This window comes from Bufo gargarizans, chromosome 1 (genome assembly GCF_014858855.1).
Source record: "Bufo gargarizans isolate SCDJY-AF-19 chromosome 1, ASM1485885v1, whole genome shotgun sequence".
Taxonomy (NCBI): Eukaryota; Metazoa; Chordata; class Amphibia; order Anura; family Bufonidae; genus Bufo; species Bufo gargarizans.
The window spans coordinates 286810565-286826758 of record NC_058080.1 but is presented as its reverse complement, the minus strand read 5'-3'; the positions used below and the strand labels follow the sequence as shown (position 1 = coordinate 286826758).

Here is a 16194-nt window from a genome sequence, read left to right as displayed (position 1 = left end):
AATGGTGAATTTATGCTATTAATGTTATAGAGAACAGGAGGATAATCAGTTCACCGCTCCCAAACGAACGTCCGTGCATGGATCTTAGCAAAGCAAATCGAGTACAGCAAAAGGAGAAAGATCCAACACTTGGAAAATGATGATATAATAAAAGTTCATATTTTTTGTAAATCCATAAAACAATTCTTGTACAGACAGTCCAAGAAAATCCCCCTCGGAACAGGTCAAAGCATTTCGGACTTCGCCAAGTATGTCATGAGTTCGGATTTGGCCAAGACCAAAATGTGTTGACCTGCTTCAAGGGGGATTTTTTGGGACCTCACTGTACAATAATCATTTTATGGATTTACAAAAAAGAGGAACTTTTGTTAGATCCAGCACTTGGAAGATGAAGATATTTGTTCTATTAATGTTAAAAATGGGTCGTCTCACCCGATGAAGGACTGTCCATTAATACATGAAAGGGCCGAGTCCTGCAGGGAGCAAGATCTGCCGCTTGTTGATGGATCTCTGTTTTGGCTCACATATGTGGTCCTGATAGAGGGATACCCCCTCTATTAGGTTCATAAGGCCAAATAGGGACAACCCCTTAAAGGGGTTGGCCACTTTCTGGTTACTGTTGACCAATGTGTTTGGAAGATTATTATATGGCACTTTTGTGCTGTCCACACAGAGGTCCTTTCCATAAGATGGCCGCTGATGGAGGGTCTTGTAAGCAGACACATCACTCAGTCTCCTCCAGTCCTGCACCTGCTCTAAACTCCCAACAGAACTGGTACAAATGCAGGTGCAGTGGATATGAATGGTGGAGGCATCACATGGAGGTGATCTGCCTGGTCACATGACTCTCCATCAGCAGCCATTTTATGGACAGGACCTCTGTGTGGACAGCACAATAGACTTTGTAAACAAGGGGACATACCTTATGCAATATAGAAAATGGCACAGAATTTCAACAAAGGCTATACTAATAAATGTCATATAATCATCTTACAAACACGTTGGTCAGCAGTAACCTGAAAGTGGCCAACCACTTTAAGTCTTATGGCGATAAGCACCACAAAGTGCTATATTTTTCCAATACAATTCTACCCTCTGCTCTCCAGACCTGCTCTTGACAAAGTAAAGATACATTTTCTTGTGTGTTCTTCAGGTGTGGGGTAAAGCTTAAAGAGTTTTCCAGTACTTTTATACTGATGGCATATTCTCAGGATCTGTCAATCAAGAAGAAGGGCATGACAGAGGGAACAGGAGGTGGAACAGTGCACATAGTGGCTTGGGCCTGCCCCCTGTGCACTTAACTGCTCATCTGCATATGGAGTAAAAGTAGGATCATTATATTCTGCTAAGCTAGCCCTACAAGCCATTGTGCCTGGCATTGTGCTTTCCGATGACATTCTTACTTTAATGGTGAATACATCCCTATGATGTCTTTACACTACATTACATTATTACTTGAGGCTAGTCTAATCAGCAAACGTCTCAGATACATTACACCTCTAAAAAGTACCACTTCCTTTTTATAAAATATAAAGTGAAACTTTTATGCCCCGAAACAACTTTTTTACCAAGCCATTAAAATTGTTACATTTTCTTAGGGTATCTACATAGTGTTTCAATTTACTGAAAAAGAAACATAAGGCTTATTAGATTGCAGAAATAAATCACAATGATTTGGGTGATTTCTGTTTCTATCACTATTGATCTATCTGACCAGATGACTGCCAGCTTAGGTTTGTAAAATGAAAGCTTTCAGTACAGGCTTATACCGTGCTCTTCTTGAAAGCACTAAAGCCAAATGTCAGCTATATTTACAATGACAAGCTGCACTTACAAATTCATTGCACTAGCTAGGATTTAGAAGGATTCAGATACAATAAATTGACTGTCATGAAAATATGGTAAAGTCGTGTTTGGCAAGAAAGTTACTGTATTGATACATACATAAGGGCATGCAAAGCAAGATAACTTGTTTCTGAAATGAAGCAGAACAGAGTTTGTCACAAGTCATTGTATCAATCTGTGTTTTTACATAGGGCTGCAGGTGACAATCACAGGTCACAATGCAAAAACAACGCTGCTTCAGAAAGGTTATTAGCCCTGCTACACAAAGCACACAAGATAATCATCAAGGAACATTACTAGCGCACCACCCTACTAACTATGCTATGTTCAGACAAGCAATGTAAAGCCTGTATTATGCAGGCCGATTGAGCAAGCATTTGTCGGGAGGGAAGTGATTATTGGCCAAAAATCGGCCTGTGTAATACTAACATTCATCTGCTTAAATGAAACAAATGAATCTGTGGGAAATCAGCATTGTCTCTGACTGTGTTCTGTTTAGCCATTTCTTTCTGTTCATATGGCATCGGTATGTTATCAGTTTTTTCACGTCAGTAAATGGTGTCCATGCGCTGTCCATCTTTATAGTGCACACACTGACTTCAATGGATGTATCTAGCATAAAAATTGCACCAAAATATTGTATGCTACAATCTTCCCTGCACAGAAGAAAATTTGACGTGCATTGGCCCATTGACTTTAATGTGTTCAGTGTTCAGTCTGTGTGCTGTCCATTCTACACTCCGCATATGGATGTGAACACTACTTGTCTCAATAGGTCCTTCTTACATTTCCATACAACTTGAAAAGGAATGTGTCATCAGAAAATGACCTATTATTTAAATCAAGTTTTCATGTTAAACATATTTTTTTTTTAAATTTGGTGATGTTATTTTATTTTCCAAGTCATCATCTTTATTTAAAAAATCCTAAAATCCTGTATTTTTGCACTGGCCACCAAGGCTAATAATATAGCAAGAGTTTGTTTTCTGTACAGATTACTTTTCAGCAGTAATCTCATTATCATCACAGACACCATTACAATGATAAATATCACCTATATAATGCATTTGGAAAGCCTTTCACTTTTTTGCAGATTTTGTTATGTTGCGGCCTTGTGCTAAAATAACAAAAAAAAAACAACATAAACAAAAAAAACAATCACCCAATATTTGATTGGTTTCTAGTCAGGACTGGACCACTCAAGGACATTCACAGAGTTGCCCCCAAGTCACTCCTGTGTTGTCCTGGCTGTGTGCTTACAGTCATTGTCTTGTTGGAAGGAGAACCTTTGGCCCAAACTGTGATCAAGAGCAATCTAGATCAGGTTTTTATTAAGAATATCTCTGTACTTTGCTCCTATCAGCTTTCCATCAACCCTAACCATTCTCTCTGTCGTACCAGCTGAAAAAAAAACAAAACAGCACAATGCTGCTACCACCATGCTTCACTGTAGGGATGGTATTGGCAGGTGATGAGCAATACCTGGTTTCCTAAAGAGATAATGATTAGAACTGAAGGCAAATTTCAATATTGGTTTCATCAGACCAGACAACCTTGTTGCTCAAAGTTTTAGGCCCCTTTCACACGAGCGAGTTTTCCGCACAGGTGTAATGTGTGACGTGAACACATAACACCCGCACTGAATCCTGACCGATTCATTTCAATGGGTCTGTGTACATGGGCGTTTTTTTTTTCATGCATCAGTTCTGCGTTGCGTGAAAAACTCAGCATGTTCTATATTCTGCGTTTTTTTTACACAGCCCTGGCCCCATAGAAGTGAATGGGGCTTCAGTGAAAAATGCATTGCATCCGGAAGCAAGTGCGGATGCAATGTGTTTTTAACTGATGTTTGCTAGGAGAGGTTGTTTGTAAACCTTCAGTTTTTTATCATGCGCATCAAAACACATTGCAACCGCGCTGAAAAAAACTGAACGCAATTGCAGACAAAACTGACTGCACTTGCTTGCAAAATGGTGCGAGTTTCACTTAACGCACCCTGAACGCATCCGGACCTAATCAATCAGTAACGCTCATGTGAAAGAGGCCTTAGGACCCTTGCAAACAAGCGTGTCCGGATTAGGTCCAGATGCGTTGCGTCTGCGATCAGGGAAAAAATAAAATAAAAATTGAACTCACCTCATCCACTTGATCGAGCAGCCGGGCTTGTCTTCTTTCAGGACCTGGCTGGAAAAGGACCTTCGGTGACGTCATCGCGTTCACCACGTGGTGAGGGCGATGACGTCACTAAAGGTCCTTTTTCAGCCAGGTCCTGCAAAGAAGACGAGCCCGGCTGCGCGATCAAGTGGATGAGGCGAGTTACATTTATTTTTATTTTTTTAACCCCACAATGGACCTTGTACTTAGCATTCTGAATTTAAAAATGCTATTATTTTCCATTATAACAATGTTATAATGGAAAATAATAAAATATACAGAACACCGATCCCAAACCCGAACTTCAGTGAAGAAGTCTGGGTTCGGGTCTGGGTACCACAGTCAGTTTTTTATCACACGTGTGCAAAACGCATTGCACCCGCATGATAAAAACGTAACATCGGAACGCAATCACAGTCAAAACTGACTGCAATTGCGTACCTACTCGCAGGATTTTTCCTGATCGCAGACGCAACGCATCCGGAACTAATCCGGACACGCTCGTCTGCAAGGGGCCTTAGAGTCTGTGTTTTTTTTGCAAACTCCAGACAGTCTTTCATGTGTCTTTTACTGAGTAGAAGCTTATTTCTGGCCAATCTGCCATAAAGTCCTTATTAATGGAGTGCTGCAGTAATGGCTGACCTTCTGCAAGGTCTCCAGAGCTCAGCCAGAGTGACAATTAGGTTCTTGGTCACCTCTGTTACCAAGGGCCTTTTCCCCAATTACTTAGTTTGGTGGGGCGGCCAGCTCTAGGAAGAGTCCTGGTTGTTCCAAGATGGAGGCCACTGTGCTCTTGGGAACTTTTAGTGCAGCAGAATATTTTTGTACCCTTCTCCAGATCTGTACCTCCACCCAATCCTGTGTCTTAACTCTACAGGCAGTTCTTTCCTCCTCATGGCTTGATTTTTGCTTTGATGTGCATTGTCAGCTGTGAGACCTTATACTGACAGGGGTGTGTCTTTCCAAATCATTTCCAATCAACTTACCACAATTTAACATACTTATACACTTATTTATTGCAATAATTGGCCCTTCGGACAGCCAATAAGCACCAAAGTTTTCAATTTTTGCAATAACAGTGAGCCGCTATCCAGTGTTAGTTAATCTTAATTTAACACAGGTGGACTCCAATCCAGGTGTAGAAACATCTCAAAGATGATCAAGAGAAATCAGAGGCCCCCCAGAGTTAAATTTGTCACAGCAAAGGGTCTGAAAACAGTATGTCTATGTTAAATTTTAGTTTTTCCTTTTTAATAATTTTGCTAAATTTTCTAAAATTCGTATTTTACTCTCTCATAATGGGGAATTAAGTGCAGACTGATGGGGGTGAAACTTGATTTGTTTTTTATTTATTTTAGCACATGGCTGCAACATAAAATGTGAAAAAAGTTAAATTGTTTGAAGAATTTCCAAATGCATTGTATATAGATAACACAGGATCCACCCTCCACAATATTTGATTTTCAAAGCTTATTTACACCCCCCTGATCTTTGCACAAGTCACAGAGCATACCTAGAAAACTTTCCCAGAAGCCAATGATGTCCCCCTCCTGTCCATTGTGTCTATGGTCCATAGAGGCTGCTGTAAAGCATCTCTCTAAATGCTGTAAACAATAGCTTAAGCAAGATGGGTACTCCCATAACTATGTTCAGAAAATAGAATTTTAAAAATGTACAATCTGAAACCAAATTACAAAAAAGATATGTGCCACTGTCTGATTTTAACTGGCAGAAAAAATTGTACGCAACACATTCCCTTTAAATCTGGCCATAAGATGTTTACTTTGCATATCTGAGAATATGGATGAGTGACAGAGAACAGATACCAATAGGACCATATTTATTTTTAGCAAGCAATGTCCATTAATATTTTGTAGGAATAATAGCTATCAATCTGAAAAATGATGACAAAGCACTTGTCTTCTGGGAAATATGTAGCTAAATTTTGCTAGGAAAAAACACTGCCCACAAGTGCTGCAGTACTCTATACTACGAGGCACTAGCCAGAGGTCTTTTTCTAAGGATTGTTGGAAATGAATTATGGGCACTGTGAAATTTGAAGCTTTCTCCACAAACTCTGTATTATGCAATCAGAGCAGCCAGGCTGAACTAAAGCGAATTGGATGTATTCCCATGAGTATCAATGAAGAAAATGTTCTTACTGTAACGAGAGCATTTGCCTACACAAACATACACAATCATAACGATTCAGTAGCTCAACAGGACAGCTGACATATAACAGGTTGTTGCTTTGCATTATTAATGCTTATTAACTAAACATGCAGTGGTATCAACAGCTAAAAACAGTAAACCGTGTAACTAGGATAAGGATTAGAAAAGCTACATGCTGTATATGGTGATGCCTCATAGCGGCATTTTGACATAAGAAAAGCCATTTAAATGATAAAGGCAAGAGTTCGTAATAACCTTAAATTGCTGCTGACCTTTCCTAAGGAGTTTAGCTTTTAATTAAGCATAATGAATTCCAAGGTATGGTATAGTCCCATAAGTACCAAGAAAAAAAAGCATCAAGTCAAAATACTTATAGTAATTCCTGGATATGCTAAAGTTAGGCTGGATTCATCCATTCATTTTGATGCAGTTTTTGAGCCAAATCCAGGAGTGGATAGAAGAAAAACAAAAACTACAGTATAAGGATTCTTTCATAAACACAGTTTTATTTGCAAAAACAGTGTTTTTAGCAGTGTTTAAAATGCTCAGGCCGGATGTGAACTCTAAGTCAATAGGAAATTCTGAAATGTACTACAGTGTTTTGTGGAGTTTTTCTGCATGTGTGTACTTTTAAAAAAAAATTGGGGGCGGGGGGGGTCTATGGTGTTTTTCTCAAAACATTCTTGAGGAGTTTTCAAAAAAGGCTAGTCAGAGGCCCTCTAAAAACAGGCACAAAAAAAAAAAAGCTAAGTGTAAAGGAACGTAAAATAATAATAATTAAAAAAAAGATATTTTTCCTTTCTTTTATATCCAATTCACTGTTTTGTCCAAAAGACTACACCAAAAAACTGTAACTAAAAAAACTGTATGTGTGATTTCAGCCTTAGGGTGGATTCCCATATAGGTTTTTAATGGTGGTTTTTTTTTTAGCATTGTTGCCGTTAAAGGACATTTTTTTAGGAGCCACTTTTGTCTCTTTGGTGTTTATTTAACACCAAAATAAAACATATATAACACCAATATAAAACACAGCTTGTGAAAGCTCAGTTTTTTTTTTATTCTAGCATTTTAACATTTTCTTCTCTACGGAGAATAAAATGGCATAAAAATATAAAAAGTATATAGTATATATAAGTATATAGTATATATAAGTACGCTTTCATTTCATATGTTTAGTTGGGGTTTCAAAACAATACTCTATACGTTGTATAGGTAGAAGGATACTTTCTTGTATAAATACTGAAGTCGACTAAATGGTATACATACCTGAACAGACTAAAGGGCCCTGGAAGTATCCTGGTCCACAAGATGACACACACTGTCCTTCCTTCAACAGAAGAGATCCAATACATGCTGTACACTCAAATCCATTGTTACAAGTTATACAGTTTTCTTTACAAGCTGTTCAAAACACACAAAACACAAATATAATGTAAATAATGTTTCAAATACTAAATTCGAAATAGATATAGCTTTAAAAATTAGAATGAATGAACCCTTATTTCAAATATATGATATACATATATATATATACACAGATATACCCTTGAGAAAGTATTCATACCCCTTGAACTTTTCCACATTTTTTCACGTTACACCTGCAAACTTGAATGTATTTTATTGGGATTTTATGTGATAGACCACAATTATCAAGTATGTGTGAAGTGAAAAGAATAAATGGTTTTCACCATTTTTTATAAATAAATATCTTATAAGTGTGGCGTGCATTTGTATTTAGCCCACTGTACTCTGATATCCCCTAAATAAAATCCAGTGTGACCAATTGCCTTCACAAGTCACCTAATTAGTAAATAGAATCCTGTGAGTAATTTATTCTCAGTATAACAACAGCTGTTCTGTGAAGGCCTCAGAGGTTTGTTACAAAACATCAGTGATCAAACAGCATCGTGAAAACTAAGGAACAGACCAGACAGGTCAGGGATAAAGTTGTGGAGAAGCAGGGTTAGGTTCACAGACTCTCTCCATCCAATATGAGCTTTAGCTATTTTGCAAAGAAGAATGCATATTTCAGCTTATAGATGTGCAAAGGTGGCCCTACAAAGTATTGACTTTTATAAAAAATTTAGAAAACCATGTATCATTTTCTCTTGACTTCACACATACTTGCTACTTTATGTTGGTCTATCACATAAAATCCCAATAAAATACATTCAAGTTTGCAGGTGTGGCTGTAGCGTGAAAAAAATTGGAAAATTTCAAGGGGCATAAATAGTCTAATCAAGAAGAGATCTAGACATGTACCTGGATTACCTTGCATGTAATAATCTGGCCCCTCCAAGCTTTGTTTTCCTGGCAGCAGTGGTGACGTGCCCATACACCACCAGGCCAGTGATTGGATAAAGCAGTCAGATGTCATCACTGCAGCCAAAACATAATGCCACAGCTGCACAGTTGAACTCTTCCAGGATGCAGATGGACTACATCAGTGAATTATGATGATGGCTGATTTATTAGGGCTAATAATAACAGGTAAAATGTGAAGAAGGTACTAGGTTATGTTACATACATTGTCTAAGTTAAGAAACTTATTAAAGAGGTATACCCATCTCACACTTTGGTAGCATATCGTAATAGGTGCTATCTTTAGGACGGGGCCTCCAAAGCGAAAAATATTGCACAGCACACGTGCGGCATGGTCTCCATTCACTTATATGGGAGTTCTGAAAAGAGCTGCGTGAGCGTGCTTTCCAGATCTCCCATAGAAGTGAATGGAGATTGCACTGTGCAAGCGCCCACCTCTCAATTAAACCTTATTGGGGTTCCGGAAAAAAATGAATTGGTGCACTCCCATAGAAGTAAATGGAGGGTGGGCACGCTTGCACAGTCTACCCTTATTCACTTTGGGGGCTGTTCTAGAGACAGCGATAGCCACCAAAGTGCGTGATGGACCAACCCCATTAAGGAAATAGTATCTAGAACTGTAGAATATACTCAAAGGAGATTTTTGCTAAAATTCTACAGCTTAAGGCAGAATACAAAACACTGGTTAGACTGAAAGAAACCTCAGCCACATGCAGCTTCTGTAATAGGAAACAGGAAAAAAACAAAGTTATTTTCAGCAGTTACAACATGAATTACCTAAGCATGTCCTGCCATCCAGATAGAATCCAGGGTCGCAGCTGTACACACAGCGTCCCATCTGCAACAAGCGAGCTTCATCACGGCAGATGTCACAGTGGTCAATAGACTGAGAGCAGGTTAAGCAGTCTGGGTTACACTGCTCTAGAATTAGAATGAAGCAGAAAGCACAAATAAGATTTTATTTTTATATTCCATACAGTCTGTTGTCCAAGATGTATTTTTATCAGTTATCGCTGCTCCAAGAAACCCCAATATACCGTAGTTCAATTTAGATCTAGGACAGTGCAAATAATCTGAACAAAAATGTAAAAAAGTTCACCAGCCAAATATATTCCTTATATATATACGGCTACCAGTGTTGTACATAGAGAAGTAAAGGCCCCATAGCAAGGATCAAACTAGGCCCCCCAAACAGGACAGAAGGATTTCTGCCTAAACCCCTTTCAATGACCCGTAGGCCATTTTTCACTGCCTCAATTGCTAAAAGTTGTTCCTTTAGAGGGTAGAGTCCTGACCAAGTTTTCACCCCCAGTAGAAGATGAGATAATCCCAACTAAGACTGGGCCCCCACTTGCCCTGGGCCCCATAGCAGTCGCATGGTCTGCCGCTATGGTAGTTACGCCCCTGACGGCTACTATGCAAACAGAAAGCAGCTCCACACGGCTGCTTTCTGTTGGCATAGTAGTCGTATATATGATGATGCATAAAGGTACAATAGGTGTCATATTTAATTTGTGCTCAAAAGGAGCCCCATCCTCACAAGCCCAATAGACACTAAACCAAACCTCTATCCTACTTGATTTACTAGCACCCATTACAGTTTGGGTAGAAGCTGGCTGTTGTCCTAACTCCCATAGGTTTACATGTACATGTAACACTGGTACCTTGTTTGCACTGAGGACAGCATTCTCCACCTTTCTTTACTGCCAGAGTTCCTACTGGGCACGATGGACAGGATGGAACCAAGCAGCTGATCTGTCCATTCTGGCACTCACACTCGGTACAGTCATCTTCTTTCCATTTCTCTCCATCCTTCAACAATTAGATTGATAGAAAAATAAATTCTATAAAGTTCAGACACTATACTAATGTCCATATTTGAGCACAGCCATTATCAATCTATACAACCACATTTTTAAAAACAGGAGGTAGACTGCTTTAGATAGCGAAGAAAAAGAAGATGAACAATGTTGACAAGTGAAGTAGTAATACAGGAATGTGTCCACGTATCAAGATACCCGATATCAGCTTTCAAACATTATATAGTAGCTTCCAGGAAGAATGGGTTGTTGCGTTGTCCTTAATCATGTTATCTGCTTTACCTGGGATAGTGGTCGTTTATCCTATGTAGTCTGCTAGGTAGTAACTTCTCCATTTTTCTATAGACATAACTAAAGTAACTAATGATCTTCCACAAATACTGTGCTCGACTTCTACACATATTCCAAGCAACATACAGGAATTATATATTGTTTGTTACTAATACTCAATGTTTCAACTTGGGAAATATCATCTGTATGGTAAGTCAGTGCAGTAATATCTAATCTAATATAAAATTATTATCGAATATATATGGCTTTCAACTAATATATAATTTAATATAAATGCATATGTGAGCATTTGATATATCAGTGTTTTAAGCAGTTGACCTGCTATCCCAAAGTGCATTCAAAAATAATATAAACCACTATAAAAAACATGAAAAACAAGAAAAGGAGGACACAAAGAAAGAGTGAGAAGCATATGTTCTACAAGTTTGTTTTCAGGTACTGCTCAGGCTAAGAGCAGTAGCATAATAATTAGGGTCCATTCACACGTCCGCAAAATGGGTCCGCATCCGTTCCGCAATTTTGCGGAACGGGTGCAGACCCATTCATTTTCAATGGGGCCGGAATGTGCTGTCCGCATCCACATTTGCAGATCCGCACTTCCGCATCAGTGCTTCCGTTTCCGCAAAAAAATAGCACATGTCCTTAAGGTTGCAGGGGGGGGGGGGGGGGGTGATTGCAACATGGCCTGGAGAGTACGAGGGCCCGCCTGATCCCTAAACAGGTTCTGCTTTCAACTGGATCTGCATCTTCAAGAAGCAGATCCAGGTAGAAGCGAGGGCGATACGAAAGCCTATTGCACACTGCCTCGCTACTTACTCTGGTAAGACATAGCCTGCTGTAGGCCTACCAGATGCCCAGAGGTTGGGCTCCCAAGAGGTCAGGAGCATCCAGATGACATCAAGTGGCACGATCTATGCCGGGTTGTTCACGGAGAGCAGGAGGAAGTGGCTGCTCACAATGGAAATGGGGTTAGGTGGATATCAGTAATTTCATCTTGTAAGTATTCATCTTGTGTTTCTATATTGCTGTTATTGTTGGAGTATAGTGATCCAAGAATTGCAGCTCCAGTTGGCAAACCGTTATTTGAAAGTGTGAGGGGGCTGCAGTGTGGCTATCTACACAAACTTTTGGTAATCCATACTAGTTCACGGGGGAGAAACGTCAAAGAGGATGCTACGAGGAGGCTAGCAAGGGGACAGTGCCTGCATTGTTCCTGAGAAAATCGCTCCTTTGGAGTAAAGCAGGTGCTTTGACACTAACTGCACTTCTGACCATTACTACCAATATACAGACTCTTTTTAATTTAAAGTAACAGTGGTGCGTTTGGACTTTTGAGGTTCACCTACCATGCTCTGGGTCTTTACATGGTTTATGGTCATTAAAATATGCTTTGTTTCCAGAAAGGAACAAGACGCATTTCAACAGGTTATTTGTGCTGTTTTTTTTAACCATGTCTTGTTTATTCATATATGCATTTGTGAGCAAACTCATAAATTCAAAATGGCTGACTATGGTTACTTCCAAAGTATGCATGTCTTTTCATCAAAGTAGACCTACTGTACATATGCTGTTGTGGGAGAGTCAGGAGGCCCTCATTTACATTTGATGGTCATCCTGTCACACTGTCTGTGGGTTTGGCTGACAATCATCAAATGTGTATGGCCAGCTTACAAACTGTCACTGTACTTTGGGAAAACTTTCATTTTGTCATAGTGACACTCGAAAGTTTTGATCGCTGGGGGTTGAAGTGCTGAGATCCCCACAGTTAGCTACAACAAGGAGAGAGAAGCTCTCACATAGCATGCTCTCTCATCACTGCAGAAGATGGAAGCGAGACTGACTCAACAGAAAGTCTATGGGCCCATCTCGATTCAGTCTGCGGTAGGAAGAAGAGAGAGTGTGCTCTGTGTGCTTCATTCTCCACGGTCTAGCCCTCGAACCAACACCAATCAAAACTTTTGATATGTCATATCAATAGTTTTCCCAAAGTACAGAGTCACTTTAACCCCTTAGTGACCTGCCTCATTTCTGCCTTAGTGACTAAGAGATGTTTTTTATCGTCGCCTTCCAAGAGCTATAACGTTCTTTTCCTGTCGATGGAGCCGTATGAGGGCTTGTTTTTTGCAGGACAAGTCGCAGTTTTTAATGTCACCATTTTTGGCTACATATAAAATACTAATTAACCTGTATGACCTCTTTCTGAGGGAGATGGCAAAAAAAACTGCAATACTCCCACTGAGATTTTACATTATACATTTTTTGTTGAACATTCTTTTGCATAAATAGCATGATAACTTTATTTTCTGGGTCAGTATGATTACAATGATAATACCAAATACATACTATTTTTTATGTTTTACTAGGGCTTGATTTTTGTAGGATGACCTGTACTTTTCATTAGTACAATTTCTGGGGTACATAACACTTTTTGACTTTTTTATTTTTTATGCAAAAGACAGCAATTCTGGCAGTGTTTTCTTTTTACAGAGTTCACCATAATGCATAAATTACATGATAATTGTGTAGTGTGGGTTGATAACAAACATGTGGAGAGAATTGTATTTTTGCAATTGTATTTTTTTAACAAATTTTTTCTTTAACTTTTGTTAACCATTTACTAGTCCCACAAGGGAACTTTATCAGGCAACCTTTTGATCTCTTCTATAATACATTGTACTGCTTATGCAATGCAGTGTATTATACTGTCAGTGCTATACTGACAGACACCAGCAGGCAGAGTCTTTTTGCTATGCAAAGATATCACCACCCCGATCTTATTCACGGGTTGCAGATGGGAGAAAAAGGGAGGTCCCTCCCTCTCAACTACTTAGGTGCTGCGTTGGAATGTGTTGTGATTGCCGCCAAAACACTTTCTAATTGAATCTAAGGTTGTTGATACATTGGCATGGTTTAATCCCTTTGTTCTACATGGGTAAAAAGTCCTTAAAGATTATGGGGGGTCATTTTGTTATTACCCCCCAAGCCAGAAACTGGTGTAAAAAAAAAGTCACATGTCAACATTTTGCCACTTGAATGCTGGTGCAGGTAAATTTAGGCGTACACTGCGTTTCTAATCTACCCTCGCCACTAGGGAGTTGCGAGGTGGTGCAGTGTGGCCAGGGCCATTGGCTTCATCACATCCAACATTGTTTAGGCATATTTCCTGGTGTAAATGACAAATGAAAACTATTCCAGTCAGGGGCTTTCAATCTAGCCACAAAGACGAGGAGGATGTGTCTAATTTATGACGAGGCCTGTGCCTTGTCATATATTAGGCACATCCCCAGAGGAGCAAGGGATATCAAAGAGTAAAACGCCAGTCTTTGTTAAATGACTGCCCTATATGTTTGAAAGACACTAATTGCAGTATTTGCCCCTCTATAACTCACTAACACAATCCTTGATAAACAGAATGCCTCCCGTACTACACAGCATTTCTTCCTCATGTGCATGTATAGGAAATTGATATCTAACCAGTAATAAAGTAACACCTCTATTACAGCACTAATGGCTGTGTGTAGTTTGGTGCTTCTAATAGTCCCATTTGCTCTATGCAATTTAACTAGATGTTAATTAACTCTCCTTCCCTGACTGCCCAAAACACTTTGTGACTGTCAAGAGGCAAGCAGGAAAGTCTGTTAAATAAAGAAGAAAATCTCCATAAACATCATTATTTAAAAAAGCTATGAGAATACGAATCTAAGAAAATAACCCTCTCTGAGCAGAGCTTATTTACTTTCTATCACTTCTATTACCTAAGGATAGGTCACCAATATCTGAACGGTGAGGGTCCGAATTGCGGCAAATCCGCCAAACTGTTTTAAGAGGCTGCAGCACTCACCGGCCATTTCCTAGGCCAGCTTAGTCCTATTCAACTCAATGTCGCTGTGCTTGGTATGCTGTGAGGAGGCTGTGGCACTCAACGGTGCGCCGCAGCCTCTTTAACGGCTTATCGGCAAGGGTGCATTCTATTAGGCCCCTTTCACACGGGCGAGTATTCCGCGCGGATGCGATGCGTGAGTGGAACGCATTGCACCCGCACTGAATCCCGACCCATTCATTTCTATGGGGCTGTTCACATGAGCGGTGATTTTCACGCATCACTTGTGCGTTGCGTGAAAATCGCAGCATGCTCTATTTCGGGCGTTTTTCACGTAACGCAGGCCCCATAGAAATGAATGGGGTTGCGTGAAAATCGCAAGCATCCGCAAGCAAGTGCGGATGCAGTGCGATTTTCACGCACGGTTGCTAGGAGACGATCGGGATGGAGACCCGATCATTATTATTTTCCCTTATAACATGGTTATAAGGGAAAATAATAGCATTCTGAATACAGAATGCATAGTAAAATAGCGCTGGAGGGGTTAAAAAAATAATAATAATAATTTATCCACCTGATCGCGCAGCTGGCATCTCTTCTGTGCTGTGTGCAGGAACAGGACCTGTGGTGACGTCACTCCGGTCATCACATGATCCATCACATGATCTTTTACCATGGTGATGGATCATGTGATGACCGGAGTGACGTCACCACAGGTCCTGTTCCTGCACACAGCAAAGAAAGTAGACGATGCCGGCTGCGCGATCAAGTGGATTAAGGCGAGTTAAATTTATTTTATTTTTTTAACCCCTCCAGCGCTATTTTACTATGCATTCTTCAGAATGCTATTATTTGGTTATAAGGGAAAATAATACAATCTACAGAACACTGCTCCCAAGCCCGAACTTCTGTGAAGAAGTTCGGGTTTGGGTACCAAACATGACGATTTTTCTCACGCGAGTGCATAACGCATTAGATAACGCGTTTTGCACTCGCCCGGAAAAATCGTGCATGTTCCCGCAACGCACCCGCACCTTTTCCCGCAACGCCCGTCTGAAAGAGGCCTTAGAGTGAACGTAAGGGGCTGAGGTAAAGAATTTCATAGCTCACAATTACTGGTGAATTGTTGGAGGGATACAGAGGTGTGCTGTGCGATTGGGAAGAGGATGGAGCACAAGAGGCCCATACAGTGTTCTTGCACCAGGGACCTTAGCTATGTCTGCCCTTGGTGCATAGTGTCTCAAAATATCATTCTTTAAGGAGGGGTCATTAACAGAAAGCAGGAAGCCCCTTGAAAGTGGCAATGGACCCCTGCAAGTTGCCCCTTGAAAGTGGCAACTTGCCTGCTGGGTTCCCTGCACAGGTGGTTGCACATATGGTATGTCTGCTGCTGCTATGCAACCAAATCACATACAGGTGTGCTTTCTGTGAATATTTAGCAAAATGATTTTGCATAGCTAGACATGAACATTAGTGTCTAAAGAATTACATAAAAAAATATATATATATTTGCTGTACATTCAAAGGGGTTACCCCATGATTAACGTAAAAATGAAAATCAGACATCATACGTTACATGACAATGTCTTTCTAACAAAGCTAGAACCAGCCCTGTACCTTACATGGGTCCAGAGATCTCCCCATTCAATGCTCTGCTAGATTTATATCAAGCTGGCAGCGCAAGCAGTCGTGAACTTTCTCAGAGGGTGTTTCCTTTCTCAGTGGGCGTGTCCTTTCTGCTGCAGCTCTCTCCCTGTAACACTCACAGCT

General features: G+C 40.1%; 1 protein-coding gene across 1 annotated transcript in view; it reads right to left on the bottom strand.

Moving 5' to 3' along the window:
• Positions 1-16194, bottom strand: part of FRAS1 (Fraser extracellular matrix complex subunit 1) — a 436383-nt gene that overhangs the window by 229722 nt on the left and 190467 nt on the right. Inside the window, exons 12-14 of the mRNA XM_044304452.1 lie at positions 10158-10305; positions 9271-9414; positions 7438-7572 (exon numbers count right to left, since the gene is read on the bottom strand). Coding sequence (XP_044160387.1) covers positions 7438-7572; positions 9271-9414; positions 10158-10305 — 427 coding nt within the window. The remainder of the gene's footprint in view (positions 1-7437; positions 7573-9270; positions 9415-10157; positions 10306-16194) is intronic.